The 19,080-nt window shown below is 50.4% G+C and overlaps 1 protein-coding gene across 1 annotated transcript; it reads right to left on the reverse strand.

Annotated features, from left to right (window-relative positions):
- Positions 1-1,203: 1,203 nt before the first annotated feature.
- Positions 1,204-19,049, reverse strand: LOC6598077 (tyrosine-protein kinase Drl). The gene is made up of 4 exons (XM_026987508.1): positions 18,588-19,049; positions 2,772-4,122; positions 2,365-2,661; positions 1,204-2,231 (listed from the first exon to the last, which is right to left on the reverse strand). Exons 1-4 carry the CDS (start codon positions 18,697-18,699, stop codon positions 2,120-2,122), a joined length of 1,872 nt encoding a protein of 623 aa, XP_026843309.1. The 5' UTR covers positions 18,700-19,049; the 3' UTR covers positions 1,204-2,119.
- Positions 19,050-19,080: the final 31 nt, after the last annotated feature.

Here is a 19,080-nt window from a genome sequence, read left to right on the forward strand (position 1 = left end):
TGACTCAAAAGTCAAAAGGCTGCGCTGCCCTTTTGCGATTCGCTGGAACATCAAAAGCTCTTTCATCGATATCACTTGTAACTTTCGAGAGTTGGAAAACTTCGGCAGCACTTCTGGCCAATCTGGTCACAAGGATGAAAGGTCTTTGACCAAATTTGGGGTTTGCCCTGGTCATCAATAATATGATTCACACGCTGCGATTGACATGTACATCCATATACATACGCACATATATGAAAGAGATATGATACCTCGAGAACAAAATGAATATTAGGTGGAGGTTGTACTGTTTGGGCTGTGGTTTAAATTATGTTCTTCCATTTAAATCCAAAACAAAGCTCGAGCTCTCCAAACTTAATGTAATCCACTTTCTCGTGGAGCTGCCCCACAGCCTGCTACATTATACTTATTAGCTTTCGATTTGCGTAGTGGCTTTAGCTAAATGCCACGGGTGCGGGCACGTGCCGAGCAGGAGCAAGAGCGAGAGCGAGCAGCGTTCGCCGAACGTTTTTTAAGAGAAGTCTGCCCGTTGCCGGTGGCGTCGCCGGTGCCGGTGCCGGTGCCGGTGCCGGAGCTGGAGCCTGCCCGAGGAGGACGAGGACTTAAACTAGTGCTCTCCTGGCTGATGGTGGTGTGACAGGCATATTAAAAAGGACACCGCCAACAGCATGTCCCCAGCATGACGTGCCAAAAACTAAGTAGTGTCAGCATGGCAATCAAAAGGCAGGCCACGGCTCCCATTCCACGTGCAGGTGTGCGGCCAGGACCCGGGATCTTACCCGCATTTCTCTCACTCCTCGCCTGCTCGCCTGCTCACCATTCACCATTCTTCGCCTCAAATAGGCAGTTGGCATTACATGCCTTTTGTGTTGCCGGTGCGCCTGGATACGCAAAGAGATTGGTTCGGTTACGTTGCGTTGCCTTGCGTTGGGGCTTGGTTAGGCTGGTGATGGCTACGAGATGGAGATGGAGTTGAAGGTGTAGATGGGGCTGGGGCTGGGGTTGTGCGGTAACCAAACAGCACATTGCTCTTAGAGCACGTTGTTTTAGCCTAAGTGACGGGCGTGGCCGTGGGCCGACTCAATTGTTGCCCAGAATGGAACTGTTTTACTTACCCTCCTCAGAGGCTCCATAGCGATCTCCCATTCGCCCCACTTATAAAAGAGTCCATTTGGTTGTGTTTTAAATATTATGCACGGACGTTTATTGAAATGGTATTTCTTTGTGTCTTGCAATACAAATCATAGGAATAACTTAGGCCCTAATGCAAACTGCTTAAGTATATTACACAAAAAAACTAACTGAGAAGGGGAGGGGACTTTATCGCATGTGCACTAACATTAGATAAATATGTAGAGTCTTACTAGCACTACGGTTCTTAGACATGTACGTACACGTTAATACACTTGCATAGATATACGTTTCGTTTCGGTATTTTATTGGTATCCCACTAGTATTTATAATGACTGCAACTTCAAGAGCTCTCCTCTCTCTCCTTCCCGTACATACTGGGCCTACTGGGCATACTGGGCATACTGGGGTTTGGTTCCTATCCTAGTACTGGGGCTATGCATGCTTACTATCCGTATGTTTAGTTTTAGTTTTTGTTGAAGTTCTGCAAGAACCCATTTGGATTCTCATTGAAACTTTTACCTGTTCTCTACTGGGCTTGGCTCTTCCTACAGAGCGAAGGTGCTAGTGTCTCTAACAGGGGGACTTAGGGGTGTGTGTACTCGTATGTTCTGTATCTTATAATGTTTGCATTGAAATGTCACTTGTCTCCTTACACGCTAGCCTATCAATAAGTGCTACATAGGGCATAGAGCATCGTCGGGCAGTTGGGTAGTTCCGGTAGTTCCTCTTTTTCAAAGATCTTCTGCTTGCGTTACCCAACGCACCCGACGGCACCTCTTGCACTCCTTCTGCATAAATAACTATCTTCATACACATAATAAGAATACGTGCGGGGGATCTTCTACGAGTAGATGCGAGCCCCGCTCTAGGCGCTACCATTTAAATATGTCTTTGGGAACAGAGTGGACGACGTGGTCTGCTGGAATATCTTGCGACGTCGCCTCTTGTTGTATTTACAGGTCTTGGCATGCTTCAGCACCGCTGGTTAAACATATCTGGTAATCTGGGTGTGGAACTCCGAGAGGCAGATCTGCAGTTGGCTGAACGAGGGTCGCTCGGCCGGCATCGAGGCCCAGCAATAGGCCATGATCGTAAAGCTGCAGGTGATGAGAAAACAAAGACAATGCCCACAGTTTAGTAAACGAAACACAAAGAAACCTAGTCTAAGGGGGCTGTTGCGTCTGCAAAAATATACATAGGTATACAAATAAGGGGCTGAGGTATACTTACAGCTCGTCGGGACAATTAAAGGGCTGAGCTAGTCGATAGCCATCCTTGAGATAGTGCTCCATCTCATAGGGATCGATCTCGGCGTAGGGCAGCTTGCCCAGCGTGCACATCTCCCACATGAGGACGCCGAAGGACCACACATCGCTGCCCTCGTTGTAGTGGGACTTCTGAAGGGCCTCCAGGGAGAGCCACTTGATGGGTCGATACTCGCCGTCGCCCAGGCAGTTGTAGTCCCCGGAAAACAGGTCCCGACTAAGGGCGCTGTCCGTTAGCTTCACGCGCAACTGATCGTCAATACTGAGGGAGAAAAGAGGGAGGATGGCGGAGGCGTTCCTTAGATTGTAGCTCGGCACAGGGGCATCTGGAGATCCCATTTGGGATTGGGACTCAGCTTGGGCTCAACTTACACACAGTTCCTGGCCGCTATGTCCTTGTGGATGACGCCGTGGTTATGCAAGTGCTCCATCGCCATGGCCAGCTGGGAGGCCATTAGCACCGTCTGAATGGTGGTGACACTGCGTGCGTAGGAGGGGTCCTGCAGGAAGGTCTTCAGGTTGCGGACACTGCCCGTGGCCGCGTAGAGGACGAACGGGGTGGCGTAGTCCTCGATGGAGATGCCCAGCACGGAGAGAACGTTCGGATGGATGGCCTCGTAGAGCATCATGGACTCCTGGAGCAGGAGATTCACTTGCAGCTGGCTGGCGTGTTGCGCCACAGTTTTAACCAGAACCTCCTGACAGTCATTGTAAGTGCCGCGATAGATGCGCCCAAAGTTTCCCTCCTGCACGAGACAGGAGAGACGCACGCGGCACTTCTGGACTGTCAGCTCCTGGAGACGGCGGTTGAACTCCTCAGGCTCATGCTCATATTCGCGAAATGGCCGCGTCAGGGTCGCGTATGTGGGCGTTATGGTCGAGGGGCAGACATAGATCGAGTTGTGGGCCGTGGACGAAATCGTGGGCAGGCGCTGGAAGCTGGAGGTCTTGATCAAGTGCACCCCGTTCGAGGGATGGCGCTTGGAGGGACCCTTGGCGCAGTAAGCGATCAGAATGAGGGTGGACACGAGGACCAGGGCCAGGATGCCGCCCACAATCAGCGTGACCAGGCCACTGGCCGGCGGCACCAGGTTCTCCCTCAGCATGGGATCGAAGTCCCGCTTGGACCCTCCCGCATTGCCATTGCCGTTGCCATTGCCTCGACCCACATTCAGTGACGGCTCGGTCACCACGTTTCGGTGCTTCACCTTGTCGTGATCCACGCTGGGAGCCAAGTGCCCATTAGCCACCACGTGCTCCTCGTTGTGGTCGACATATTGAACGTCCTCGTGGCCGCCCAGGGCCGGCTGCAGCACGTCGTCGTCGTCGTACTCTTCGTGGGCGCTGTCCTGCTCCTCCTTCAGGCAGATCTTCTTGCGCTTGAAGATCAGGTTCGTGTTGTTGTTGGTGGTCCTGTCGAGGATCACCTCCACGTTTATGGTGACGGTGACCTCGGCGTTGCGCGTGCCCGAGCATTTGAGGGCGATGCCCCAGGTCTGCGGCTCCTGCGGCACGTCACCGATCCGGGAGATGTTCAGCAGTGGGCGGGGCAGCACGTCCGTGTCCGAAGTGGCTATGTTGATGCTGTACGGCAGCGGGTGCTCCACCAGCGACTGCCAGGTAAAGGTCACGTCGCTGATATTGGCCGGCACAGGAACTGCGAAGTTCAGGGCGTAATCGTTGATGGCTCCCTCCCGCACATAGTACAGCTCCGCGGAGACGCCTTCAAAGAAAGAGAGAGACGGAAATCTTATAGCAATGCTTGTACTGTGACTGCGACTGTGACTGTGACCCCCAAATCAATATCCGACCCCCGAGGAAATGAATCCGTACCCCTTCCCTATCAGGGAAGAACTTTTCGCCAAGTCACACTAGACGGCTGCATAATCAATCACCAGGGATAACCGTCTTCCTTGTGGGCGGGCGGGGGCGAGGGCGTGGTAAATTGATTCCCCCCCCCCCCCCCTTAATCGGGACTCGGCCAATATCTGTCCATCGAGACACTACAGTGACAGATTGAAGGAGTTAAATGGCAGCCGGCTCGCTTCAAAGTGCTTGTCTCCCACGTTCCCTTTTGTTTGGATAACAGCCTTGGAACAAGGAGGAAAGTATCCTTAAAGTGTCCTTAAACACAGCCAAACCGGGCAGGTAACGTTCCACCCTAAAAGCAGAGAGCATTGAAGGTAACCCGCTTATAATAGACACCTGTCCAAGGGTCTGGTCGCCATTGTATCTAAATTGATCTGATAGTTTTGACAGCTTGTGCATGTTGCATGTTGCCCCGCACCATGAGGCTGGGACTGGGACTGCTGCAGAGGCAGCTTGTAACTGCTACCTGTCTGACAATGCATTTTTAATTAAATTAGCCGTGCGATTACTCGGGCTAAGGGGTGACGGCAACCCCTCCCTCGCACCGATCCATGCCTGGCGTGGCGCTCAATAAATCAATCAAAATTTAGGACCCGAGCGGACCCCTGGCCAAGACACGCGACTCCGACTCTCTGCCTCCCGCGGAGGCGTGGCTCGGTGGGCAGGTTAAATGTTCATGCTTAATTAAGGCTGCCCTGCCCCTGCCCCTGCCACTGCCACTGCCCCTGCAAATGCCCCTGCCTAGCTGCTGCATGTGTGCGTTGCATGCCCCGTCTGCAGCAAGAGGCAATGTTTATTTTAGATTTTTATCGCAGTTGCCGCTGCCGTTGCCGTTGCCCCGTCGCAGTTACATTTTATTCTTTTACATTTTATTTTAATTTATGCCACTTATGCTTCGGCCTATTCATAGCACCCACAGCGCAGGAGAGAGAGAGAGAGAGAGGGAAGCTAGTGCATAAAGCGGTCTACATATTCATATATACTTATATCGTACTAATTAGTGGGGACAAGCCCGGCACCCAGACCAGGCACTCCAGCACTGCCTCTCCGGTTCCTTGCACGCTTCGTTTGCACTCTGAAAATGTAATTAGTAGCGATGTCCTGGGAGGGAGGGGAGCTGGAGCTGGCGCTGGAGTTCGAGGTGGAGTTCGAGGTTTAAGGGTAGATATGAAAAACTGTCGCATAATGAACTCAGTCGGCGGAGATAGAGAGCTGATGATAACTGCATCACGGCAGGGGGGTCAAAGGGTTAATGGGCCTCAGACATGTGGAGGTGCAGCTCATTGAGTGTAGCAAAGCACAGAAATTAAAGAAAATCCCAGAGAAAACTCTTCTGCTCCCTCTCTTGAAACTTTGGGAACAATTACAATTGAAAATACAGCCACCAGCCACCAGCCAGCAACCCCGTGTCCCCACCCCTTGCAATCATAGACAAGTAATAGCAATTTACTTGGACCCTTTACTCAGCCCCTCGCGACGCGTTTTGCATTTCAACTCCAGGGTCTAGTGCTAATTAGTGCTGATTGCCCAACAAATGAAGTCGATGCCAAGCAGGGCAGGGCGGGGCAGGGCTGGCAGGGCAGGCAGGGCAGGTGCCGTGAGGAAAATCGATTTTCCCCAGCATCCATCAATCGTGGAGGCAGCGCGTCGGCAGCTGGGAGGGTGTGGAGCAGCAGCCCCCGAAAAACTTCTGCTTCAAGTGCCACTGACACATAAATTCGAAGCGCGGCGAAAAGTAAAAGTTTTGAAAACTGCGCGAATGAAAATAAGAAAAACGGATAAAAGGGAGGCGAAAGCAATTGCGTCTCCCGCTGCGCCAGTCGCCACTGGGCGATGGAAGAGTTGACTTCTAGCAGGAAAGTCTCCGCCGGAAAGCGGGCAAAAAGTGGCTTTAATTTGGCCAAAAATAACTCGCAAACTCGTTCTCCACCGTTGGGAGACATCTCTTCAACTGCTCCAGCACCAGAACAGCTTCCAGACTCCCAGTCGCAGTCACAGCCACAGCCACAGCCTCAACGAAAGCGATTTGAATTCATGGCACGACATCTATTTAATTTCAATTACAACCCTAAAAACGCCATGGCTAACGCATAAACCGAAAAGAGGAGAAAGAATTGCCAATTTTTTGAGCTCCCAATAGCCTCGGAATGCTCGTGCGAGTGTCCCCCTGCCCCTCCCGAGGCCTTTCAGCAACCCGTCCGGACCCTAATTTATGCAAACCCAAGCCAGACACGAGTGAGATTTCCAGACCAGAGCAGACCAGAGCAGACCAGAGCAGACCCGAGCCAGACAAGACCATAGCCAGACCATGTCATACGAGTTGTGGGTAGTTTGGATATCATTTTATGCTTTCTTAACATATTTTTTCTGTTGTTCGTTCGCCCACATTGCGTCACTCTGGCTCTCTCGTAGTCGCGTCTGTGGGGTTTTGGGACTGGGTTTGAGTTTGAGTTTGGATCTGGTGGGGGATTTCGCAGGCCATAAATCCGAAATTGTCTTTTGACACATGAATATGTTGTGCATTAAAGCAGACCCCAAGCGAGGGCCTGGTCCCAAACATTGGCGCTGGAGAGGGTGTGAGGGAGAGAGGGAGAGTTGGAGAGTGAGCGAGCGAGGGTGAGGGTGTCTAAAGTCAGACGACATTTTTATTATTATCTGGGGGGAGTTATCTGAATCGGCCCGCGGCTGATGATGACATTTGGTTGGGCATTGGCCTAGAAGCTGATGCTGATTTAGGGCCGCCCTCGGAAGGGCTGTCCGGGGGGCAGGGGTAGAGAGACAAGGGTTGTGCAGACATCTAATGGGTTTTGCCATTTCAATCTCCATCTACATACGAAGACAGAGCCGCAAATTTGTCTAAGCCAAAGGCAGGCACATCATAACTCAAGCTCCCTCCCTTTCCTCTCTCGCTCTTCCTTTGATGCTCAAACTAACTCCTTAAATGCATCTTGCAATTCTCCAAATTATATGTTAGTCGAGGATGCTGATTAAATCGCACTGGAGTCCACTGGAGTCTGACTCCGACTCCGACTCCGACTCTGAGTCTCACCATAAAAGGTCAAGAGCAGACATGGAAGCCTGGTGCCTGGTGCCTGGTGCCTGGTTTCTGCACAGGGAGCGAGCAGAGAGCAGGGAGGAGGGAGCGGGCAGACAGCTAGCGAAGACCAAGGTAAGGCAATTTTTATGCTCAAATGGTCATGATTCGTGCTTGGCTGGCTTCGTGGGTAAGGCCTCTTCGCACAGCGCTGTCTGACCAAACAACTTATCATCAGCTTGCCCATCTCCACTCCGCTCCGCTCCACTCGGATCCGATCCGCAGAGCGTCAGAGTGTAAGACAAACAAGCCAAAGGACATGTGAAGTGACTCCAGCTCCGGCGAGGCAGCGTTGGGGCCCTCTGACAGTCTGCCAGTCAGCCAGTCTGCCAGTCAGTGGCAGGCTGTGTGGCAACTTCATCCAGTAGCTGCCAAGTATTTCTATTTGTATTTCATCGCCCGCTCGAGCAGCTGCAATTTATTTTCCCCGGTCCCTTCCAGCCTCTCCGACTGCGTCTGCGTCTGCGTCTGTTTCTGAGTCTGGGCCTGGTTCTGCAACCGTGATGTTGGAGCTGTTGCTGCTGCTTCTGCTGCAGCTTCTGCTGGTTCTGTTCTTTTCCTTTCGTATTTCCCGCCTGCAGCACAAACGCACTCATCATGTACCAGTCCTGCTCTGCAACGCTCCACCTCCAGAGCTGTGTATTTTCTTTTACATTATCACCTCGACGCGGCCTCTTCATCGGAGACTGCCCCTTTCCCGCTCTTTGCCCGGTCAACACCATAAATTCTGCGAGGCAGCCTGCAGTGGTGCATAAATTATGTTACCAAACGCCTGTAGATTTCTATGACAAAGCCCATAAAAGAAACGCATTACATTTATGGTTCTTGCAGGCTTTGCAAAAGGCAATGGGAATGGGAATGGGAATGTCTGTCCAAGCTTCGTTAGGTCTCTTCAGTTTCTTTCAATTAAAAATGTTAATTCCGTCTGTACTGGGAAAGGGCTCAGGATCGGAATCGGAGAGAGCAATGACTGGGGGCAATAAACTTCTCTTCCACTGATATTCGAGCATATGATTGTGATTCAGAGATATGATTTATCACAGAGATCCGTGGCCTTCTTGTATCATGAAATCAATGGTGTAATAATCCTCGAACAATTCACGATACTCTTACAAATTATAAAAAATAAATTAAATTTGTCAAAAGGACTTTAGTATCGCTCCCCCAAGCCACCGCACACCACACCGCACCTCGCCTGAACCCATCTGGGTCAAGACACTTAAACAGCTTAATTATTCCCCCACTAATCTGTAATTAATCTAATGTCCGAACTACTTGGCCGATATCTGCTTCAAAATACACCCTTCGGCAGGCACTTGAGCAGGTGCGCTTCGGGGGAAATGGCAACGGCAACGCCAACCCCAGGGCCAACCCCAACGCCAACGCCAACCCCAACCAAGCCGCAACTAGGCTCCCCCATTGGCACTCCTACTCCGGGATGGCAGCCGATGCTCGGCGAGGCGATGCGACGTGATGTGAAGTGAGTGCCATGAACTCATAAAAAAATCAAAAGGAGCATTAACAGGGAAGGTCTTAAATTTAATGTGATTATCTGTAGGAGTAAATGTGATTATTAACCGAGAGACCAGATAGCAGGCAGCAACACTCGACGGCAGCGGCAACAGCAACAGCAACAGCAACAGCCGCAGGGAATCGTGGCAGATACCTGTATGGCAACACCCACACACATCCATCAGTCCTGCCCCTTCATCCCCATCCCCATACCAATCCCCATCAGCTCTCCCATGACAGTGATTTCTTCCACGGAAACGCTGGGACAGAGGCAGCCATTAACTTGCCACTGGTGCAAAGTTTTCTTTCAATTTTCCAGGCAATACAAGCAATCCAGGCAACGTTGCTAGCTCTGGCTCGCTCTTGCGACGTACCTTGTGCATTGCGTGACGTAATGAAATTTTTATCACCTTTAGCTGAGGGATCCCTCTACGCCTCTATATATATGTATGTGCATCTGTAGCTGTAGCTGTAGCTGTAGCTGTATCTGTATCGGCGTCTAGGCGCTGTCATAAAATGTATGTTAAGACATAAAGCGGGGGCGGTGCTCCTCCATATGGGGCAGGTGCCCCCAGAGTGTGTGGCCCAGTTGAGGGTGGAGATGGGAGCTTTCGTTGCGGTTTACCTGCTTGGGTCAGCTTCTAATGGCGTTGCGGCTTGGATTTGCATCCCTGGGTGGTCCTGGGGTCGACCGGTCCAAAGACATTCCAGAAAACCCGCAAAGTCGTATGTGAATTTGTTTCTGTGTGCTTTGTGAGCCTTAAGTAAACAGCAACTTCCTGTGCTGAAATTTTTCGGAGTTTGCGACGGAGTATGGGCCAGGGCATGGCGGGGCAGGGCAGGGCAGGGCAGGGGCGCTTCTTTGAGGTAGAATTTATGAACAATTTTTGACAAGGCAGCAGGAGCAGTTAGCAGGCACCTCGGGGCATCGGGGCATCGCACACAGCCCAAAACAAACACGGAGATGAGGCGAGCTCCTACACTGGGAGAACGTTTACTGGTACTGGGTACTGGAAACTGATTTATGATCTAGTTGTTTCTGTATTGTTCTTGCCTTCAGGTGTGTGTTTCCTGCTCCATGGCGCTTTGTTTTTCTCTCAGTGTGGCACTGGAGTTGCTGGAGGAGAGGAGACGCACATATTTTTCGATAGCACCCCCGGGATGCTGTAATTTATGACTCTGACCGAGTGAGGAGCATACGGCTACGGCTACGGCTACGGACTTTGTCGTATTGACTTTTTGCCGAGCAGCTGCTGGGAGGCAAACAATGAGCCAAAGAGAGCGGATGGCAGAGCGGAGAGAGAAGAGAAGTTGCAAGAGCAGATTAGCATTGTTGCATTGGAGGCACTGGTGTCGGAGGCGTGGCTGCCACTGAAGTGGACACTGCCCCACCCACACCTTCTCCTCGTGGCAGGCGTGAAAAGTTTTCGGCCTTTGTTTGGGCCAGAGTGAGTGTTTTTTGGGTCAAGCAAATACACATACATATCCTCTCGCATGTGTGTATTTTGGGTTTGTTTTCATTCGTTGTTGAAAAGTGGTTAGGGCTTTACTTTATCATCTTGTAAACGTGACAAGGCAGAAGGCGGCAAATGGAAAATACAATTTTTTCGAATACCACACACAGGGAGCCACGGACGGAGGGGCGGAGGGACGGCAGCTGGATGGGTTCCAGAAGCTTTCGGAGCGAGTACTCTTGCCTTTTTCCCCTTCGCACTTCCTCGATTTCTTCTCCTCTGTGGTTCTCTGGGGTCCTCTGTTCACCCATCAACTCTACCCTGGTGGATAAGTGGCGTGCGAGGAAAAAACAGTCAAGATACAGATATAATTAACACAGCTTAGCGGTGGGATAATTGTATGGGATTTCGGCCAGTTTATTGCCAGTTAAGTGGGACAATGAGGTGTGTGCGGGCGGGACCCACTGCTCCTGTTCCAAGTGAGATTTCTCTGTTCTTCTGGATTCGTTTCAAAGCGAATTCTATGCATATTTTATGGATACATCGCACATCATTCAGACGCTGCTGCGGCCGCTCTTTTCCGCTCACTTAATAGATTTCCAATTGAATGCACTCATTCATTCACTTATTTATTCATCGGCCGCCCCGACACCCCTGGCTTATGCCACATTTAAATATGTTAATGTTTTAATGTTGCTAATACTCCTCATTCCATCTCTATCTCTATCTCTATCTCTCCTTCTGTTTCTGTTTCTGCTTCTCTCTATCTTTGTCTTCCTTTCGACACACCCAACTCAAACAGACACTCAACGCCCATTTGGCTGTCCAAACAAACGCACACAGCAGAAGAGAAAGAGAAAGATGATAGGTGGACAAGGAGAGCGGGAGAGCGGGAGAGCAGACATGATAATAACCGCGACTAATGCACGGGAGAACGCAGAGCGAATTTCATTCGCCACGGAACGAATCTGCCAAACACCCATGGGCCACACACACTTGCGCTCACGTGGTAGTGGGACAGGGGACAGGGGGGACGCTGTTTCGTCTGCCTTGCTCTTCAGAAGAAATACATTTTATAAATATTCCGTATCATCGCTTAATTAAACTTAAAATAAACCGCAAAATAATCAGGATTCTTGCTCGCCCCGCCGATCGCCCGATCCCTATCTGCCTGCTCTCTTCACGTGCCATGTGGAGTTTCCTTCGCGCGTGACAGAAGAATTACAAAGTAGCAAGCCAGAAGAGGTCCCAGCCCCAGCCTCAGCCTCAGTCCGATTGAAGACATACCATACTCGAAAATTATATGGTCAAAGCTGTTGCTGGGAGTCTGTTACGGCGGAGGGGCGCCGGTCTCTTGCATGTTTTGATTGGCGCAAAATTGTTGAAAAACATTTGGCATATGTCGGGAGTGACGGGAGTGTTGGGAGCCATCACGGCGTGACAAGGCGGAACCGAAAAACACAAACTATAAGTGGGTCAATCGAAGGAATCGGAATTCCAAAATTCGTTGCGCTCCGAGAGAATTTCTTGGACGAGAATGTACGATTCGCATTGGTAATCAGTGTGTAAATACTTCTTATGTATTTTCAGTGGCACATTCAGTCCCATCGATTTTTGTGGAGGGCAGCCTCCTCAGCTGTTGCTTCGTTCCTTCGCTTATCCCATCTCATTCGATCCAATCCCTCATTATTACCCATTAGGCCCCCACATGCACATCATTTTTGCGGCCCTTAAGTGCTCCAAAAATTGTTAATTGCCAGAAATGTTATCAGAACAGACACACTCCTCTGTTGGGCTTCCCCTCGTCCCAGTTCGTGGGAAGCTAATGGTGCCCCTGCTTCTGGGACGGCTTCTGAGCAGACTTGTGCGGGCGTGTGAAATTTTCCAATAAGCTGTGTGTACATATGTACATGTGTGCTTATAAATGCATGCTCCACCCATGGAGAAGATACTCGAAATTGTGCGGAAAGTAATTACTAATTAGCATTATTTTCATACTCGTAGATTCCCTGACGGAAGACCGTTATGTTGTGGTTCGTTTCAAGGAAGTTTGGCGCGAGAGCACCGACTATCGATATCGATTCAGGACGAATGCCCTTCGGTGCTCTAGCAGCCCCCCACCGAGCAGACGTCATATCATATTCCCACAATCAATTCCAGCATCAAATGGATGCCACACACGCGCCGCCGCTGCTGCACCGCTGTTACCCTTGTCCTTGTCGCAGGAAAGGAGTAAAGAAGGAACAATGCCAGCCAATGAAAAAATTAAATACGAAATAATAAAAAATAATTTACGGGCTCATTACGAGAGTCATGTCAGGAGCCGCCTGCGAGGAGGGAGGGCGGCAACGTCAGGGCAGGCAGGCAGGCGCCCGCTCGGAATTCGCCAGCAATAAAAATATGAGCCGCTAACGACACTGTGCACAGTGGGCTGGGAGTCCCCAGAACATGAATGAATGAAGCAATAGGTATACTAGTATCCATCCAAGTCCTTTCTCTTCCCTTACATCGCATGCACTCTTCACAGGATGCGAGCCACTGTGCCTTGGCCTCAGTGGAATGTCGGCCTGCAGGCAGACTGCAGGCGAGGTTTCAGGCCCATTCTCCGGACGAACCGTTCAGCGAGGGTTGGGAAGATGAAAGGAGGTGTACGTCTCAGCCGTCGCCTGCACCAGGGGTGGGTGTGTGTGTGTATGGACCATGGGCATGGTCCGGGCATGTCTCTAGCGTGGTGTTGGAGTAGCGGTGCGCTGCGGGTGAGGGCAGGACTCAGCCACGATGCGGCGTGCTCAAGTGCTCGGCTCCGCCTGCTTTCCATGGAGTCAGTCCCTCATCGCAGTCTTCTCTGCGCCTGTACCCATTCCACTCCCCCACACCCCTTTGCCTGACGGTGCCGAGCATTTCCCTTTCGGGCACAGTTCCCCGTTTGTTTGCATACGCAGCGGCAGTGGCAGTGGCAGGACGAGGGTCAGGGAGCTGGGGATTGCTGCTGTGTTTGCACGACGCATTTCTGGTCCATTAAGTAGCATTGCTGTTGTTGTTGTAGTTGCTTTTGTTGTTGCTGTTGCTGCAAAGGTAGAATGAGACCACCACCACAACCCCAGGAACGGGAATGACGAGCCTGGAACGTTTGTCATTCTTGTGTGCGACTTTTCTCACTTTTTCTCCGTGCTGGCACTGGCCAGCGGGGGGAGAGTTCGGAGAGGAGGCTGGGTGAGAAGGGTGAGAGCCAGTGCGAGTAGCAGAAGGTATCCACAAGATACAATTGCTTTTGCCGTGCACGCGTCAAATGCTTCTGGCTTTGTTTATTTAGACGTTTTATTCGCAGCTAAGCTGATGCATCTGCCCACCCCATCGGCCACCCCCCGCTAATCGCTCATGGCTCATCATGATTGTGGGAAAAAGATTTCCCCCGGAAAAGCGACAGGGGAATATTATTTAATGCGTTTATTCTTTGGCAGCCCAGAGATTACTCCTCGCAGACTATCGTTTTTGGCAAGATGATTTGGCCATTTCTCAGGGATTACCATGGACTTAAGACTCTTTTGCATTCATTTAATCCGTCCCCCACCACCCCAGAGCAAATCGCACTTCAATTGAGTTTCGGCTTTTCCAAAATTCCACAAAACCGAGGAAATTCATGAGTTTGTTCCACCGCCCACATGTGTTTGCCATCAATCCCGGGCAGCCATTAAATCCGCCTCATAACGGACGCAACAATTTGTCTAGCCCGATAATTGTCGGAGCGCGGGGGAAGCGATGGAGAGCGAGTGCGAGTGCGAGTGCCAGTACTAATGTGGCCAGAACTGAGGGAGAAGCACACTCAATTGGAAATGGTGCAACTCATTCCAGGGGGGTGGGGGTTGGGGTAGCGGAGCCTCAGCCTCTCCCCTTTCGTGTCTGACGACCACCAATCATGCAAAAAAACACAACAAAACAAAAAGAAAAAAAATAAAACCCGAGAAAAAACCATCCAAAAACATAAACAATTGGATCTGATTAAATTAATTTGATAACCAGTCCGGAAAGCTCGGACAGCCGGCCCGCCCGGAGAGGGTTTGGAAGCACTTGAGATATGACAGGGAAGCACATTTCTTCCGTGGGTCTCTCCGGGGGCTGCGGTGCTCGTGTGTGCGTTGCGTGCTCTGGTAAATTGGAATGTGAAATATGATTTTAATTTAAATAAATTTAGCTTAATTGAAAGCCAGGCCAAACGGGCTGGCCCAAAGCAATTTCAGATAGTTTAATTCTTCTTTATTTCTCTGGGCCCTTTGGCGATAAGTGCCGTAATGTGAGTGCCATAAATTACGTAGATTGACAGCTCTGATCAGAATATAACTCTCCCAGAAGGGAGCTCGCTGCAACTGTGGGGTGTCGGTGTAAAGAATACATTTCTGCATCCGAATAAAGACCGTGTCTTAGTGATACTCTCCTTGAAGGATGTGTACGAACTAAGCGAGCTTCTGTTTCAATCGTTTTTCCATCAAATAATTGGTTGTGCATCAAATAATTGGTAGTAGTTTTCGGTAAAGCTATGCAAGACATCCTGAACAACCAATTGTTAGAAGTGTGGTCAGAATGGGACTAGAATATCATTTGGCAATGAGACTTTCTGGAAACTCCATAGGAACTATGCGAAGAAACATTCTCAGACATCGCCTGATGTGCGATTGAACCGATTGAGTTTCGAGGTACAGGCAGTTGATATATGTACGTGTTTATTCATAACTTATTTTAGCTGATTTTCGTGGAATACACTAATTTCATCACTTCTAATATGTAGTTGGTACCCCTCTAGTGTTTGATACAAGATTTAAAAGTAAATAGAAACCAAATAGAGTCAAAGCTCGTCGGCCTGTCATGCCACTCAGTTGAGGCAGTGCGTGTGGTGTTGGCCGTCGAGTTGTTTGTGGGCTTGTGTTTTGTTACTGTTATTGTCACACGCCACGGCTCTCTCTGCTGCGGCAACAACATCCACTTCCGCAAATCATTTAGTGAATCAATTAAGCGCGAGTGGAGGCGGCAGTAACGGGGCGTGGCCACCCAGCCATAACCGATTTTTATCTGTACCGTCGCGTACCGTCGTAGCTGTTGGCATTACCGTGAAGTGCGTCGGCCAATGCTTATGCAACGAGCGGGGCGGTGCAGGACGGGGTCGACTGTGATGTGATGGCCACTGAAGGGCCAATGACTTGCAGCATGGAGGGTGAAGGATGGAGGATGGAGGATGGAGGCGGGGCAATGACATTGACGCGTGTGTGCATCCGCGGCAGGATTTAAGTGGCAGCTGAGATTCCGCCAAGCGAGCAAAATGTTGCAAATGCCGTTGCCGCTGGCTGCGTCATCGTCCTTGTCCCTGCAACGGCGTCAACACGGTCCCAGCCATCTGCTCCCTCTAATCCTTTCTCTGCGAGTTGTTCATTTGCCAATTACGCTCAGCACAGCACCCAGAAGGACGAGACGGGACAGGACGGTTGTTTATGTTCTCGTGGCAGAGAAAGGGGCTTAGACGGGGAACGAGCTGTTGGCAACACAAACACTTCTAGCCGAAATGCCTGCTCCGATTCGATTGCCAACGTGATATTAATTATTCTCTCTCGAACTGTATTTTCCCCTTTTCCCCCTGCGCGCAAACGAATAAAGGTCTTAGCAGGACGCCGCCGTTGGGGGCGGATGACGATGACGATGACGATGACGCCGTTCGCTAATTGAGTCCACATTACTTGCCAAAATATGTTTTGTATTTTTAGCCAAATGCTCTTGGTTTTATTAGCCGAGCGTGAATCGGCAACAATCTGCAGAACGATTTTCAGAACTTTCCACTGCAGATGATGAATCCTTTTGGCCCAGTGCAAAATGTCAAATCGTTTAGAGAGGCATGGGATTAGCAAGTGTTGATAGACAGTCCCGAGACGTGACTGGCAATTGTCGATTGGATGTGTGGATAAGGAAGAGGATGCGGGTGTGGATGTAGATGTGGATGTGGCTGTAGATCTGTGCAGACAGATGGCAGGGACTCTAAAGTTGCACAAACTTTCGTCGGGCTTACTGGTCGAAGTGCAAAGGAAACTTTTGGGTGCCAACAGATGGGGCAAAGTGTTGGGGTAATGTTTCAAAATTATTGATTATGATCTAGCAGAAGGTATTCCATGTCCAGCACATTTCTGAATGGTTCGAATCAGTGTCCTCATTCTAGTAAGAGCTGGGATCTTTTAGCAGGCTCGCATTTTAGGAATAAATTTCGCATCTGAGAGGATTTCCACTCAGAGAGGAAACCATTGCAGGCCTTCATTATGGCTCGCCACTCCTTCGGCCACTTTACATATCCGCTCATTTCGCTAACGAGCAGAACCACTGAAGCGCCCAGCAGAACCGAGTGGCGCCCATGATGTCCGATCCACACCTGATGACACGGTTTACATAGAGCTGAGCAATTTGGAGCGCACTTCACTCTGGCTGTGGGCTGTGGGCTGTGGGGCTGTAGGGCTTTTGGGGCAGATGGATTTTAACCTAACGAACGGTGAATGTGAATGCCATGCCCCAGCTGCAGCTGCAGCTACAACAACTACAACTAACGCTGCAAGTGCACAAAACGCTGCTTCTTCGGCTGCCGCAGACCCTGCCGCTGCCCAGCTCCTCCGCTTTTTTGCTGGTGGCGGGTTGACAATTTAATTGATGTGCACTCACACAAAGGCTTTTGAAGCCACCGCTGGAAAAATAAAATGAAATAGCAGTGACACCTAGCCACCATATACACATACATATACCAATACATATATGTACATATATATCGTATCGTATCGTATCGCATATAGGGAGCCGAGAGCCAGAAGTAGGTCAGGCATGCAACCCGCTGTCACCGCTGAATAATTGGAGAGGGTCGTCTCCCTCTCCCAGCCGAAAATCACCCGAATCCGCAACCCAAAGCCAAAGCCAAGCCAAGCCGGAGCCGGCCCAGAACCCCTCTGACTGCAGGCGATGGAGGGGCGGGGCAAAAGAACAGCGGCAACCGCTTAATGGGTTTAAATTTTGATTTCGTTTGACACGCGGCTGACACAACTAATAAATTTCTCGAGCCGCGTCAAGTGCAGACGCAGAGCCTCGACTGGCCAATACCCACATCTCCCCCGCAGACACCACTCCAGCGCCACTGATTGATTGTCTGCTGGCCTGGCGCTCGGGTAATAGCTGATAGGGGATAGCCCGAAAGCCCACCCGATCCCCAGGTGCCAGCCCCAGGCAGCACCAAGCAGCACCAAGCAACACGAATGCACTACATGAATTACGACGAGTGGCAGCGGTGATAACTGGCCAGATAAGCGCCTGATTAGCAGTAGCTCCTCTATTGGAGTTGCACTCGTCCCAATATTTACCCAGTTATTCAAGAGTGACGCGAGCTCCTGGAGCTGCTGCTGTGGCCATCAATCACTTGGCCTGTTTGCACGGACAGCCGCTGCCTGCTCACGGGGGCCCAGGGAGGCGTCCGTTGCCCAACGAGTGTGGTGTTGTAAATTTTACAACATAATTTTTGATAATGCCTCCTATCTGCGCGCAAACATCTCCAGAGCAAACAAACACTTTGCATGTGTTTTACGATCCCATTCCCCACGGACTTCCTTTCCCTTTCTCCGGCTACTGATTTATTTTTTATGCAGCAGGGCACTGTCGCGCTTGCAGCCACGTTCCGAGGTGGCTGTAAATTCTTTGTTGGGCCTGCGACACATTGTAAAACAATTTCCCTCGCTTTTATTGCTCTGGTGACATTTTCTGGCAGGATTTTGTATGCGGAGTGCGAGTGCACGAGTGTTTGAGGAAGATAAGACGGCGATAGTGGGGAAAGGTGTTTGGGACTCGGACTGAAGGCTCCTGGATGGCTCCTGGCTGGCTCCTGGGTAGACTTTGAGTCGAATGAGTGTGAAGATACTATCTGTTCCCTACAAGCGAACTATTCGTAGGCCATTTCCAATTCTTCGACTATGATTTCTAAGGGCAATTCGTAATCTAATTGCTGGACTATTCCTACATGCACCAGCGAAAGGAGGCAGCAAGCAGCCTCACGAAGCGGATACTGTTCTGTCGAATACCAACGGATGCAAAACTAAAAACTAAGAGACACGAATTACGAGGCAGAACATATGGGCCCTTGGGCCAGGCCTCCACTTAATTGATAATCGATTGCTGGCCCCGAGACCAGGAGGAGCTTCTGTCGGCACAAAAGGACTTAAGCGATTCTCGGGGGGTTCGATTCTAACAACTCACCGATTAGCCGCAGCACCTCGTGCAGATTCAGGAAGATGTTCAGGTGGGCCTGGGCGCCGCTCAGGAGGTAAAGTAATCCAATAGCGAAGACATTTCTCCGGATGCCGGCCATTTCGGTGGGTCTCGTCTCGTCTCTGCTTTTTGACACTTTTCGCCTTCAGCTGTTCAGCTTTTTCTTTACTCAATACCGTTACACAGTTTTCTTCGTTCTGTTTCTTTCTATTTTCTTTGCTTTACTTATCTTGCTGCACTGGCAAAAAACCGATTATTCGCTGCACTGTTTAATCTTTTAGTTTTAATTGAGAGTCCGGATGACTACAAATGGTTGATCGATGGACACATATAATTATTTTTCAGCGCATTTGGCACCACGCTGCCTTTCAAACGCTCATTCGAACGCTCGAAATTAACTCGACTCTACCGACTCTACCGACTCCGCGACGAATTTTCCGCACCGTGACCGACCTTGCTCGAAGATTTTTCCCAATTGATG

The sequence above is a fragment of the Drosophila persimilis genome, unplaced genomic scaffold (genome assembly GCF_003286085.1).
Source record: "Drosophila persimilis strain 14011-0111.01,24,50 unplaced genomic scaffold, DperRS2 tig00000124-arrow-pilon, whole genome shotgun sequence".
Taxonomy (NCBI): domain Eukaryota; kingdom Metazoa; phylum Arthropoda; class Insecta; order Diptera; family Drosophilidae; genus Drosophila; species Drosophila persimilis.

What these genes read in the sequence shown, in the direction of transcription:
- LOC6598077 (XM_026987508.1), bottom strand. Translation starts at nt 18,699, where the DNA reads ATGGCCGGCATCCGGAGAAATGTCTTCGCTATTGGATTACTTTACCTC. An exon ending in CGAGGTGCTGCGGCTAATCG is followed by an intron (nt 4,123 to 18,587) that starts GTGAGTTGTTAG and finishes CTTTCTTTGAAG; the next exon opens with GCGTCTCCGCGGAGCTGTAC. An exon ending in TTTAATTGTCCCGACGAGCT is followed by an intron (nt 2,232 to 2,364) that starts GTAAGTATACCT and finishes CATCACCTGCAG; the next exon opens with CTTTACGATCATGGCCTATT.